The sequence below is a fragment of the Haliotis cracherodii genome, unplaced genomic scaffold (genome assembly GCF_022045235.1).
Source record: "Haliotis cracherodii isolate W230 unplaced genomic scaffold, xgHalCrac1.p SCAF_16, whole genome shotgun sequence".
In the NCBI taxonomy this organism is placed as follows: Eukaryota; Metazoa; Mollusca; class Gastropoda; order Lepetellida; family Haliotidae; genus Haliotis; species Haliotis cracherodii.
Window position 1 is genome coordinate 11,798,333 of NW_027266271.1, and position 14,238 is coordinate 11,812,570.

The following is a 14,238-nucleotide window of genomic DNA, read 5'->3' on the forward strand; positions in this document are numbered from 1 at the left end:
ACCCGTTTTATCACAATATAGATCTTGATTATCGAGCAGATCGTCCTGACTGGGTCCCACCATTTTGTGTGAAGCAAACGCGAGTGATACGAGAGGTGGAATCTGGTTGGCCCGTAGGAGAGGCTTAGAAGTGGCATAACGGGTAATAGCCACTGGTGGCACTACGATCGAGCCCAGTAATTTCAGCCTAGTTCGACAAAGGTGGAAACTGGACTTTTAAAAGTCAGTTAACTCCCTTGTCTCGGGAAGATGGTATATCAAGCCTGTCAATGCTGTTCACTGCCACACAGAATGCTGAGTCAATTTGAATCCCCCTTCTCCAAATTGTTTTGGATGGGACAAGACAAGGGTTACCGCAAGTGCGAAGCTCAACGTAGATATTGATATTGATAAAATTGGAGTCAGAATATTTGTTTCGAAATACACATTTTGTAACTCCTGTTTCATGTAAAATGGAAGTAGATGAAGTGGAACTTCTTTTCGTGTTATTTCCACTATAATACATACCACATCTTCAGCAAATGTTTAGTATAGGGCGGATATGGTTTGTTTGTTGTTTAACGCCGCACTCAGCAATATTACAGCCATATGACGGCGGTCTGTAAATAATCGAGTCTGGACCAGACAATCCAGTGCTTGACATCATGAGCATCGATCCACGCAATTAGGATACGATGACATGTATCAACCAAGTCAGCGAGCTTGACCACCCGATCCCGTTCGTCGCCTTTCACGACAAGCATAGTCGCCTTTTATGGGATATGGGATCACTTCGTTTGACAACGAAGATAATCAACAAACGCAACAAATGTAATGTTTACTAGATCTACAATTGTACACATGATGTTTTCTTTGTCTAATACAACACAGAATTGATATATCCAGCGAAAGTGTTTCCAAACATATGCTAAAACATAAATATCTCAACGGGGTTTGAACGCTAATAATTAAAACTGCAAGATATTGTGGAAATTGGTAGTAAGAGTTATGTCCCTTGAAACTAACATTCGGAAATGTTCGGCTATTTACGATAATACCTAACGGTATCATACGATCCGAGATCTATATATAGCTTAGAGCGAAGTTCCGATTATATTCAACTTCCGACCGAAACTCACACCCATTTCATTTATCGATACGGTAATAGAACACAACACGATGCGTTGCGTTCTTATAGAGAATCACACGTAGTATGTAATAATCAACAACGGCTGTGTTCCCAGAGGGTTCCCAGTTTTTTACAGTTGTGCCTTTTAGTACCAGCCAGACAGTGGCCGACAAACCCAGGTAAGTAAGTCATCACCTGTCAGAGCAAAATACATCAATACGAAAACAAAGATTCATATATGAACAGATTAATTCATGTATCTTGTCACACAGTCAATAATGTATGGAATTGTCGACCCGACATGTGCTTACTTCGTTTTGCAAGTATTGGTCTGGTTATTTATTGTGGGATATTAAAGTATCAGTATTTTAAATCATTTGAACGACACTTCCTTCTAACATGTCTGTACGCAAGATGTAAGAGTCTTGCCTCAACCCTAGTTGTAGACTAACATTTAGTCTCTGAAATCTTATATTACACAATATCCTTCTTGACTCTAAAAATAAAAAAATTCCCTATGCTGTGGAATAGAGCTAGCTTGAGCTGGCTAGACTTGCTTTTGTATGCATTTCTAGATTATTATTTTTTCATAAAATAAATATATTCCACGGTCATGGTGCAGGACTACCCTAGTTGGAGTGCTATAATCACCAGATAATGACAACAGACTGTTTCTTTGCCTATTCATCCATGAAGATCCTGGTTAGAAATAATCTTCAGCAACCCATGCTTGTCGTAACTGGCGACTAACAGGATTGTGTGATCAGATTCTCAGACTTGGATGATGCATGTCATCATATCCCAGTGGTGTGGATCCATGTTCCTGTTTTTAATCATTTGATATTCTGGTTCAGGCTTAAATTATTAACAGAATGCTGTGACATAGCTTGAATATTGCTGAATGCTACATTAATTAAAAAAACAACTAACAACAAGAGCCAGAGAATTTGTGAATGAAGTATTTGTGTTCTTTAATACATTGAGAAAAACAAGAATCTTCCTGGAGCAAGAGAGTTAACTGACTTTAAGAAGTCCAGTTTCCACCCTTGCCAAACTAGGCTGGTACAATGGGCTGGGCTAACGAGTCTATGCATAGTCCAATCAAAAACGCGCTGCGAAATCGAAATCCGGTTCGTAAACTGTCATTCAGATTTTGGTCGCTTGCAGGATTTGCAAAGCATGTGCACCGCTAACTCGTTGTCAGCAGATATTTTCCAATTTTTTTCATGTTTTTAAACAAGGTGCTCACGTTATTTGATGCATTTCGCGATATAAGACCCGTTTTATCACAATATAGATCTTCATTATCTATCAGATCGTCCTGACTGGGTGCCGCCATTTTATGTGACGCTAACACAAGTGACACAAGAAGTGGAATCTGATTGGTCCATAGGAGAGGCTTAGAGGGACATAACTGGTAATAGCCACTGGTGGCGCTACTATCGAGCCCAGTAATTCCAGCCTAGTTCAGCAAGGGTGGAAACTGGACTTTAAAAGTCAGTTAACTCTCTTGCCTCGGGAAGATGAGGAAGATGAGGATGTAATCTAGGTGCATACTAATCTGTAGACCAAGCTAATAATTATATAGTGCAATGAACATTTTTCAGGGAATGCATACTGGGCAATATTAATATGAATTAATTTTTTATTATTTTTCTTTATAATATTTATTATTATTGTTATTATTGTTGTTGTTGTTATTATTATTATCATTATTATTATTATCATTATTATCATTATTACAGTCCTTCTCTCTTCCTGCCAGGCAGCTGGTGAATTGGTGTAGAGAGATGACAAGTACAGTGTAACTAAGAGGCCCAGTACAAGCTTCTCTGACAATGACTGATCTTCTGTCACTGAAGCAAGCCTTTTGTGACATTGTCCAGAGGGCCCAGCCATGGATACTGTCGCACTTCGTCATGTGGCTGGATCTGAAGGTGGCGGAGTACAAGGTCTACGGCTACATGGTTCTAGGTGGGTCCGAGCATCACAGCTGACTTGAGCTAAACATGGCTAACGACTGTGCACTGGTAACATACACAGTGGCAGAGAACATCACAGCCATTGAAATTCATGTTATTCAGCTAGCCCAAACCTTTTGTCAAGTACAAGCAGGACGATAGTCCTCACCAATTACAATAAAATCATGAAATATCGCAATTTTATTAATTAACAAAGAAGTGTTCTAGTTCCTATAAAATGAAAAATCATTGAGTTTTGATCCCCTGGTTAGAATCCACGTAAAGGTCGGCAGTCAGGTGACTTCGAGTGGCTATTTTTAGCAGCATGTCCAACGTATGTTCATTACCAGCGCAAAATAAAAGAAAAAACTGCATATGTAGTATTTACAGCACTAGTTCAAGATACATACACTGTAAAATATAACCCCTCACAGATTCTTGAATGCCGACTCTTCCCTGGATCGTAACCATGTCATCCAAACTCGTACCTTTTATTATATACTTGACTCTGACAGAATGGCTGTAGGACCCTGATTTCTGTTATTGTATGTTCCTGTGATATGGCAAGTAAGTCAATGACTATTTTCACAGAACAAGGCACAAGCTTGACCAGTGACCCCAAGAACTCTTCAGAAACTGCAGCAAGAACATCTTCCAGTATCTCTCGCACTTCCTTCACTACTGCCACCAGTGAAAAGTCTAACCTCTCCGCTTCTCAACACACCTCACCACGAGCACCATGTTTAGTCGTTCCCAAACCAAGCCTCTCTACCGACCGCATCCCAACCTCTTCCTCCTCCTCCACGTCCTCCATCGCTGCCTCCACCACCCCTATCTTCAAGCGCCCTCTGTTTGGAGGAAGGACAAACAGACGCAAACAGCAACAGGTGTTCCGAAGAAGCTCCGCATCTCTATTGACTGCCCTCAGTAGTGGCATCTACAACTCTGTCGGGGCTCAGAGCCGGGATGACAGGAGGAAGGATGAGTATTTGGGTTCTGTAGGTCTACATCCTCAGGAGTCTGAGTTGTCGATATCCTCCAGTGTGTCACAATCTGGGACACCATCAAAACACCCTCAGGGGTCTGAATCTGTCATGGATTTGGATAGTCCTGAAACAGAGAGTCATAACTTGTCATGCGAGATGGATAGCAGTTCCTTTGTTTCACAGTCAGTCAGCCCATCGGGGAATGTTGGAACTCCAGCAAAAAGCAGACGGTCGCTCAACAGCTTGTTCTCAGATTTAGATCCTGAGGACAGATCGGATCAGGGTGATATAGAAACAAAAAATGTTAAAAGTAGGCTTGTAGAAGCTATGGATGATGATGTGCAGGTGCTGTCTAGTCAGTACGAAGAGTCAAGTTCAAGGTCGAAAGGGGACATAATTGTAGTGGAGGAAGAAGGAGATGTCGGACAGGAGAGAGTGGCTACAGGTCTTTCTGAAGAAGGCACTTCAACATGTGATGGAAACTTGTCTGAAAGAAGTACTGTCAAAACTAAAACTACATCATCAGATTCTATCCAAGAAACGGAATTTAGAAGTGAAACCTCAGGTGATAATGACCAATGCTCAAAGGACAATCTGCCAACTGGACATGATACACAATGCTCAAGCTCCCTGCCAGAGTCATCCACAAAAAATGACAACACTTCCTCTGATGAGACATCTGCTAGCAGGAATAAAACATCTCTGATAAGCAAAGATGAAACCCAGTCTTCAAGTAAAACACAGAGCCCATCGACCTCCACCACCACACATCAGGATTCGACATCGGCCAATTTGAATCCTCAACTTGTCAAGGAGGAGTCACTCCTTGATGAAATTCAGATCAAACTAGAGCCAGTCGACACTTCACCTAACGATTCGTTTTTCAACAGTCCGAATTACATCAACCAGCCGTCGTCATCCGACTCTGGAAACCTTCTCCAGCAGCAGCAGTTTGCCTACAGCAGCAACAGCAGCAGCAGGTCCAGCCCAGGCTACCTCGAGGGCATCGACTGGAACGCCATCAGCTACAACCAGTACCTAGACAGCAGTCAGGGCTTTCACAGTGGCGCAGGTGAGCCGTCAGTGCTTGTTTTATGACGAGATATGGTAGTTATCTCCCCTGATTTATAGTGTATTGTTACATAAAGGTGAGGTGAAATGGATTTTAACTTTGCATTCAGGATTATTTCACTTACAATAGTGATGTGCATGCATAAAATCAGATCTTAGTTCTCGCTACCGCAAAACAAAGATCTGAGGACATTCCATAACGGGTCACGTTGGGCCGACCTTGCGCGAACTTTGATTGACCAATGGAATGACCCAATCAGAAAGAAGCTTACTCATGATTTACGGCACTGATTTCAAATTGACGACTACGCTTCGAAACATATTTTGACAAATTCTCAATTACAAATTTGAAACCTAAACAAAAGGACATTGTGGAATGGCTAATAGATGCTCTAGATTCAGTCGTTAAACTCGTAACTATCGTTCGGAATACCCCGTGTTAAAGTTTTTGAAATTGCATGATTAGAAATCACATTCCGACTGACTGTCACTTTCATAATCTGGTAAGCGACGCTCTGGTTGGTCAGATGAAAGGTCGTTCTGACGTGATCCCTAATGGGATGTCTTCAGATCTTTGTTTAGCGGTAGCGAGAACTAGGGTCTGATTTTAATGAGATTGATAGTATACTGACTCCGAGCTGGCAAGTCCTCATTTAATCCCCTAATGCTAGAAACAGAAGTTTTTTAGGTATACTGTTTGTCATGTATTAGCTACTTCTGTTGCATTGTTTGTTGGTGATTCTCCTCCCACAGTATCCTTTCAGTTGACTGCATGGATCAGGTGGTCAGATGTGTGTTTTGGTATAATTGTTTTATTCCTAATTTCAATCACTGGTTTGTTGGGACAAAACCTTTTTTCATAATCGTTCTAGCAATGTTTTACATATACAGCAAAATGCATGACATGTGATTCTGTACATTGTGGACATGATATGATATGATCTATTGCAATATATTTTATGTTACAGCATGGGGGGTTGGGTAGCCTAGTGGTTAAAGCGTTTGCTCATCACACCGAAGACCCGGGTTCGATTCCCGACATGGGTACATTGTGTGAAGCCCATTACTGGTGTCTGGATATTGCTGGAATATTGCTAAAAGCGGCATAAAACCATACTCACTCACTTAAGGTTACAGCGTGACCAGATATACTTGATTAGTTACAGTCTACCATCATAATTTTGGAATGTTTCTGACTGTGGCTTTAAACAACAGGGGCGGTGGGGTAGCCTAGTGGTTAAAGCGTTCGCTCGTTACGCCGAAGACCCAGGTTCGATTCCCGACATGGGTACAATGTGTGAAGCCCATTTCTGATGTCCCCTGCCGTGATATTGCTGGAATATTGCTATAAGCGGCGTAAAACCATACTCACTCACTTTAAACAATATTCACTCACTCATTGGTTACTTTTCAGAAACAAGTCCTTCATCCAGTAATCAAGATGGCCGATCTAGTCGCAGGGATGTTGATATGTCCGCCGGCACCCCATCGAAGAATGATCCGAACCTGACCTGTAACTTGTGTGGGGCAGTATTCAGGTTTAAGTCATCGCTGTCACGACACAAGACACTTCATGGAGAGAAGCGCTTCCACTGTTTCGTGTGTCCCAAGGCATTCCATCGTCGGGAGCATCTTCTCCTGCACCTGCAACGTCATGCCAACAGCGCCATGATCACTTGCCCGGTGTGCCACATGCAAGCGTCAAGCGTCAAACACCTTGAGGAACATTACCGACTCAATCATGGCCCGTTCCGGCGAACTGGTGTGCCGCCATATTTAACCAGGGACAACTCAAGGTAGCAAGAAACGAGAAATGAGTGACTTGATTTCTTGTCAGCACGTCACTTTGTATTTGTTTATGTAATCTGAAAAGTTCATTGTTGTTTTTTCAATGGTCTTTCAAAAGTTGTATTGCATTTCTGGTCATTCTTGCATATTATTTATAATCCTGAGTGTAATATAATGCAAGCCCTTGTTCTACACAATGGAAAAAGTGCATTGACAAATTGGTCACATGTAGAATACTGCAACCACACCAGTGGATTTGAATTTGGCTGACACAGAGTGAAGGGCTTGTGTTCCAATTGAAGCCTTGTTTGTAAGCAGGACTAGAAACTAATTCTTAACATTTTTCTCTTTGTCTCAGGACATTTTTAGAGATGTGTTTGGAATGCTGGTGAGTGGGGCTGTAACAATTCACCGATACCTACAATGTCATTGATACTTAGGTACAGACGATACTTGAATCGTGATATGCTATAAATCGAACTGGAGCTGATGACGTTACCTCCCGTAACAGCAAAATTAGTGTAGCACCACCTGTAACCATGGTATCCATGGCGGAATATGAGGACATGGTGGTACCTATTTAAGTCTCCAGTTTGGACAAATGTTTGGTGTGAAAAGTCCTCATGAAGTAATTATGAAATCACGGAAATAACTGAACACAATCTGTGTAAACCTTCTTTTCTGTTTATTTATTGTTGTGTATCATAACACCAGCGGTATCGTCAGTACGTAGCGTGAAAAGTAGGGCATCGCAAGATCTCAGCGCGATACTCATCCCTACAGGTTAGTTTGTACGGACAGTCTTGAATAGCCACTGAATAGCGTCTTACATCCTGAAACTTCCTACTGAACAACAGAAACAATGATACTCATTATTTTAAGTTCTACTGTAGCTAGGTGACGGGATATTTTTTTGAAGAGGGATGGGTAGATGTCATGGGCGAATCCAGAGGCGGGATCCAGCGGGTCCCTCGACTTTTGAAAACTAAATGTAGTACGTTGTAGGCAGTCAAATTGACCGAGAGAGGACCCTCCCATTTAAATATGCTGGATCCGACCTTGGATTGGCTGTTGAGCATCTTGGATGACTTATGACTCAATAATCAATACTAATAATGAGAGTCATTAATTTGGGGGGAATAACAATCTAGTCTGCACACTGTTGGGTGCTAAATTCAGTCGCTCTATCTGGTAGACAATACAAAAACGGTACCTTATTCTGGAAGAGTTTCACAAGAGTTTGTTGATAAGAGCAATGGGGCTTCAGTGCAATAACTAAAAGCATGTACCGTCAAACAGATCACCGAGGGGGCTGTAGTGGTAAGTTTCTCCTGTATGGAACTGGCAGACTTTGATGCCTTACTAGTCATGTAAGTTCAGATGTTGATGTCTTGGCTGCTGTTCTTCGGCTGAGTCCATAGATACTAGGTACTCAAAGAGGTTTAAGAACGCTGAATTTTTCACATGACTACAGTTGATCTGTGTAGTCATATGAAAACATTGGGTGGTCTTAACTTAGGTATTATAATTGTTGGGCAGTGAAAGTATTGACTGATAAATTGTATTCTGGTGAATTTGTGAAAGAAAAGCCAGAAAAAGATTTGTTCGCGGACAAATGTTTCATTTTGGCAGCCACTTCTGAACGTGAGTTTGGCACAGAACTGGACTCCAGGGCCCACTTGCACAAAGCGATCTTAGCGCTACAACTATTGTAAGCCTATGTTAAAGTATGGGAGTTACGATCATCTTAGCGCTCAGATCGCTTTGTGCAAGTGGGCCCTGGACTCATACGTGGGATTGCTTGGCATATTTTATCAAAACAGAAGACTGTTATGAATGTTTTTAGCTGGAAAAGATGTTTACTGGAGGACTGAAATGGGAAGAACGTCCTTATGAATCAAGGTGGTTGGGTTGGAGTTGAGATTCGACACATAAGTACTGGTAACATGACCACTTGTTTCAATTATGAACGGACACTGTAATATGATTGGACGTCTATTTTTAGCATCATTTCATTTAAACAATACTCCTAACAAAATTATTGTGCTGAATTGTTACGGGGTTCTGTTTATATAAGAATAGAGATTGAACACTGGACAGTCGAGGATGTTATTTCTACGTCATCACCTGCTTGCAGTTATTTTCCTATTTAGAAAAGAAGTCAAGGCTAATCCATGAAACAAGGGACAGTAATCCAAGAAATACTTTTTGTATGTATGATTTTTTTGTGTGTATGTTTATTATGAAGTTTTTTAAGGTTTAATTGATAAATATTTATTCTTTCTTTAGTGTGGCACTCAATTGTCAGACACGTGTAGCAGAGGCCTCTTTTGCCTTTAGTAAATGAAATCTATTTATTTGGAAAAGAGTTATGTAGTCTACAGAGTTAGTATATTTATATATCAGACAAATCTTTGTGTGTTGTGCAATATTTGTGTCTTGGTAGTTGCATGATCATTCAATATATAAGAAAGATTTGCCTATTCTGTCATGTACGATTCACAAAATATGTTTATAAGTGTTTATATTATATCTTTGAATCTATACATGAGATCTCTATCTCCAAACCACGGTATTTGTTGAAGTTGTTCATGTATTTACAAGAAATGTATCTCATCATGGGAAGCACCTGTTGACTGGAAAGATATGTTCATTGGGCCATACTTTTAAAAAAACTTTACGAATCCGCTGACACCTAAAAATTGAAATGTGAAGAAAAAGAACAGCAATGTGTTTTTTCCATCGACCAATAATAAGTAAAATGTTAAGAAAACAATTCATTTACTGTTGCGAACAATATAAATAAATTCTATAAAATACTATACTATTTTTAAAAAAAATTCACTCCCACTCTTTTTTCCCCATCTATCAAAAAATGAAATTGGAATTTATTTATTTATATTTTTCACCCAACAGACCAAAAATCTGTAACCCATGTCCCAGAAGTCTAGCCTAACAGTTTGTACATAGTAATGAGTTAACAATGCATGCACAGTGTGATTGATAGCTTACATAAAACAACATGTCTACCACACAGCCTTATTATACCTATCTCTGCCATGTCTACTCTTGTCTATATTTGTTGATAGTCATGGCTAGCATGAATGTCAAGGTCATCATTTATGTGTCAAAATGAGGTTTGAGGTGCAAATCAGATGTTTGGATTGAGATGGTCCCTGACTTGGCATTAATGATCTCTACATTATGATTGGACATGTTGCCAATATGGGGGGAAACTTTAGAACATTCAGTTTGAAAGGGGTACAGATTGATAAGTTATCAGGGTCTCCCGAAATTTTCCCCACCAAAGAAATTAATGAACACCAAATGTTTTCAGATGACTACAGTTAATCTGTCATGGCTGGTGAGTATTGAAACTTTGAGGTTAGACCACACTCATTTATGAAGGTTACTAGGTCAGTTTCATGTAATTGTTGAAGAAATGAATTGCATTGTCTGAAAACTTGTTTATATAATCATTTCCATGTTTGCTCAATCTGTTTAAGAAATAACGCATATAGGTCGCTCTTCTGATATCAGTTGGCCATAATTTTGTTAAGTTATATCAATAATTTAATTTTGGAAGGGACTGGTCATTTATTATAGGAGAGGGATGATGGTGAGATTGGACATTATGACAAGGAGGGTTGAAAAATGGATCATGGAAACATATTACATGTATTTTGTGGTGTGTATGAAAAAATGTTACATAAAATGAGTTGGGGGGGTGGGGGGGAGGAGGGTAAGGGGGTCAGCAAAATATGATACAGTCCTAAGACAAGAGTAGCCTTGTGGTTAAGGCATTCGCTTGTCACGCCGAAAACCTGGGTTCAATTCTCCACATGGGTACAATGTGTGAGGCTCATTTCTGGTGCCCCCTGCCGTGCTAAAAGCGGCGTTAAACCATACTAAATCACTCCCTCACCCCTATAATAAATGGCCAGTCCTTAAATATATGTATGTCTTCAATATTCCTGCTATTCAGGAAATCAGTACACTGAGCCTAACATGCTGGTAATGCTTGTCTCCCTTGGTGCATGATTCACTATCATGATTATTTCTTTACCGAATGCAAGATTCATGTGATTTTGATATTTCTTTGTTCTGTGATGTGACCATTATGTAGCACTGTTTCATGATAATTGTTTAAATATTTATGTTACCGTTGTATAAGGCTACAGCAAGACATCACCATTAATCCTGAACATTTTTGTGGTTCACATCTTGACCTTAGCCACATTCAACTTTCCTCCTATATCAGGCTGACATGCCATGATTTTAATTCATTTCACAAATGTATCTGGAAGGCATCCTGAGAACCTTTGGGCACGGGTGGCCCAGTCGTCTAAGGCGCCGCGATTTGCTGTGCAGAGTTGCGTCCCTTGGGCCTGCAAGAAACCTATGATTGTGGGTTCGAATCCCGGTTCGCCCCGATTATGTTTCTAGGTTTGTCAGCACCATACCCGTGCTCGTGGGTTTCACCAAAGTGGTACAATGGGATGTCCTCAGATCTTTGTTTAGCGGTAGCGAGAACTGAGATCTGATTTTAATGAGATTGGTTAAACAACCAACACTCACTCACTTACCCTACTAATTTGTTTGACACTTTTAGTTTTGTTGTGTTTGTCAGTGATGTGTGTACTGGTGCAAGCCTTCCTGACACTTGTTGATGATGTGTAAAAGACTAGTCGTACACAGGAGATGTGACAATACAGGGTATATTCACTATAGGTATCATATCAGAGGTATCGCATGGTATCAAGATGTCCTGGCCGACCTCATCTACCCGAGGCAAGAGAGTTAACTGACTCTAAAAGTCCAGTTTCCACCCTTGCCGAACTAGGCTGGAATTCCTGGCTTCGATCGTAGCACCACCAGTAGCTGTTTCGAGTTAAGTCGCTTCTATGCCTCTCCTATGGACCGAACAGATTCTACCTCTCTTATCACTTGCATTTACTTCAAACAAAATGGCGGCGCCCAGTCAAGACGATCTGATCAACAATCAATATCTATATTGTGAGAAAATGGGTCTTACATTGCACAGTGCATCAAATCATGTGGGGGGCGGTCAGGTAGCCTAGTATTTAAAGCATTCGCTCGTCACGCCGAAGACCCGGGTTTGATTCCCGACATGGGTACAATGTGTGAAGCCCATTTCTGGTGTCCCCCGCCGTGATATTGCTGGAATACTGCTAAAAGCGGCGTAAAACCAAACTCACTCACTCAAATCATGTGAGCACCTTGATTAAAAATTTGAAAAGATTTGGAAAATATCTGTTGACAAGTTGCTGGTGCACATGCTGTGCAAATCCAGATCGATCGAGAGATGCATGACAATTGATGAACCGGATTTTGATTTGACTATCCATAGACTCGTTAGTCCAACCAAAATATTCCATAATACCAGCCTTGTTCGGCAAGAGTGGAAACAAGACTTCTAGTCAGTAAACTCTCTTGCATCGGGAAGATGGGCTGACCTCAGAGTCCCTCAGTACAGAGAACAAGGTATGATGAGCCATTTTGGCTCCATTGAAAATGTGAAAATATTTCAGTAACCAAAACATTTTAGTAAGGTTAAGAAAATGGCGAAAAGCGTCAGTTTTTTAGACTTCAAGAGAAGATCTTATTAATGGTGAGCAAGTTTTGTGACCCATACCTTACATTTGTATGATCTGTATCTGTACCTCCGAAGAAAATCAACTTGGTGCAAAGACTTGCTCTTGTTCAATCATTTAAGAATATGCTTCTAGAAGACCTCTGAAATCTTTCTGACACTTTTGAGTTGAGGGTTCCAATAAGTTCTCATTCTAATACTAGTGACGACATTTTTATGACAATTTCTTACCATGCTTTGTCCTTGTGTCTACATGTTTAATCTGACCCTTGATTGCTGTATAATTTGGGGACTAAAAATGAAAAACTATTGTTACAGTTCTATTTATGAAATCAATGAATTTTATCCGACATAAGGCACATTTATTTACGTTATTGTTATTTATATGGTTCACAGATGTTTTTGTTCAAAACACTAGATCTGTGGTCAAAATGAAAAAAAAAGACCTTATATACAGAATGCAATTGTGGTTGACCAGTCACACTTTTTTTATAGTCATTTTAGATTGACCTATTGTTGCAGTATTTTTTTATATTATCTTTTAGACAAAAATAATAAAGTAATGCAGGCAGGACAAAGAACAACTGATTTGGTTTCAGTCTATCACAAGGCATGGACACCTTTGCCTTGTTTCCATGGTTACTTGTAAAAAAGCCTTTCCTTCCTGCCAGTGGCACTTGTTGATTGTGAATATTGTGTTATTGGCTGATGGGTGCAGTCAGTCAGCTGGACAGGCCGTGTACAAGTGTATGTTTGTTATGTCAATTATTTCATATTTGTCAATTGACAAAACATGGTGCATTAATTTATTTGAATAAACTCTAGTCACAATGTTAATTTGTTGTTCTCTTGTAATTTTTTGAATGGAGTAAGCTTTGCATATTTGTTATTGGTACGTCGGAACCATGGACAGAGATTTTATGGCAACATACTGGTACCCAGGTTGTGAACCCAGAAACTCATACTTGTTTGTTGTTATACAGTTTATCGCTGCACTCAGAAATATTCCAGCTTTGTGACGGTGGTCTGTAAATAATCTAGCTGGACCAGACAATCCAGTGATTGATATCATGAGCATCCATCTATGCAAGTGGGATACGATGACATGCATCAACCAAGTCAGCTAGCCAAACCACCCTATCTCGTAAATCGCCTCTTACGGCAAGCATGGGTTGCTGAAGACCTATTCTACCTTTGAACTTCATTGGTCTTGTTGATTTTAGTACCATGGTGACCCGATGGTTATCAAGGCAGCCAAGAATGTACGGAGTTGGGGGGGGGGGGGGGCGCGGTCAAGCGCTGTAACCACTGCCCTACAGAGGAAGGACTGGTGACCCTCTACGGTGAGGTGAAAGGGGGTAAACGTCCTTAACGCGTTCTAAGTGCCTGTCCATAGGCATTGTATCATAGCTTCATGGGTCCTTATGGCCAATTTACATGATGATTTATTTATCACAAAAAGCTGCAGCTTCTCAAATGAGTACCTAAGAGTGTAATCTGAGTCCTGATGGCAGCCTGGCATTTTTTAATTATTTCAAACACTGGTTGACTTTACGTTCAAAATATTTTCACATACAATTGTAGTGTCATGTGTGTATACTTACTTCTGCTGTACTAGTCTGGATTCTAGTGCTAGTCCACCGAGATACTGTGCCCCGCTCAGACACAGTATAATGACAAGCCACTATAGTGCTTTAACTACAGCTGTAT

At 40.4% G+C, this 14,238-nt stretch overlaps 1 protein-coding gene across 1 annotated transcript; it reads left to right on the forward strand.

Moving 5' to 3' along the window:
* Positions 1–1,119: 1,119 nt before the first annotated feature.
* Positions 1,120–8,635, forward strand: LOC139463823 (dentin sialophosphoprotein-like). The gene is made up of 4 exons (XM_071245171.1): positions 1,120–1,287; positions 2,874–3,082; positions 3,661–5,127; positions 6,541–8,635. The coding sequence occupies exons 2-4, from the start codon at positions 2,947–2,949 to the stop codon at positions 6,924–6,926; spliced, it is 1,989 nt and encodes a 662-aa protein (XP_071101272.1). The 5' UTR covers positions 1,120–1,287; positions 2,874–2,946; the 3' UTR covers positions 6,927–8,635.
* Positions 8,636–14,238: the final 5,603 nt, after the last annotated feature.

Excerpts from the sequence above, each read along its gene's own strand:
- LOC139463823 (XM_071245171.1), top strand. The coding sequence starts at position 2,947 with ATGACTGATCTTCTGTCACTGAAGCAAGCCTTTTGTGACATTGTCCAG. Across the intron at positions 3,083-3,660 it reads CTACGGCTACATGGTTCTAG|AACAAGGCACAAGCTTGACC; the intron begins GTGGGTCCGAGC and ends CTATTTTCACAG. Across the intron at positions 5,128-6,540 it reads GGGCTTTCACAGTGGCGCAG|AAACAAGTCCTTCATCCAGT; the intron begins GTGAGCCGTCAG and ends GTTACTTTTCAG.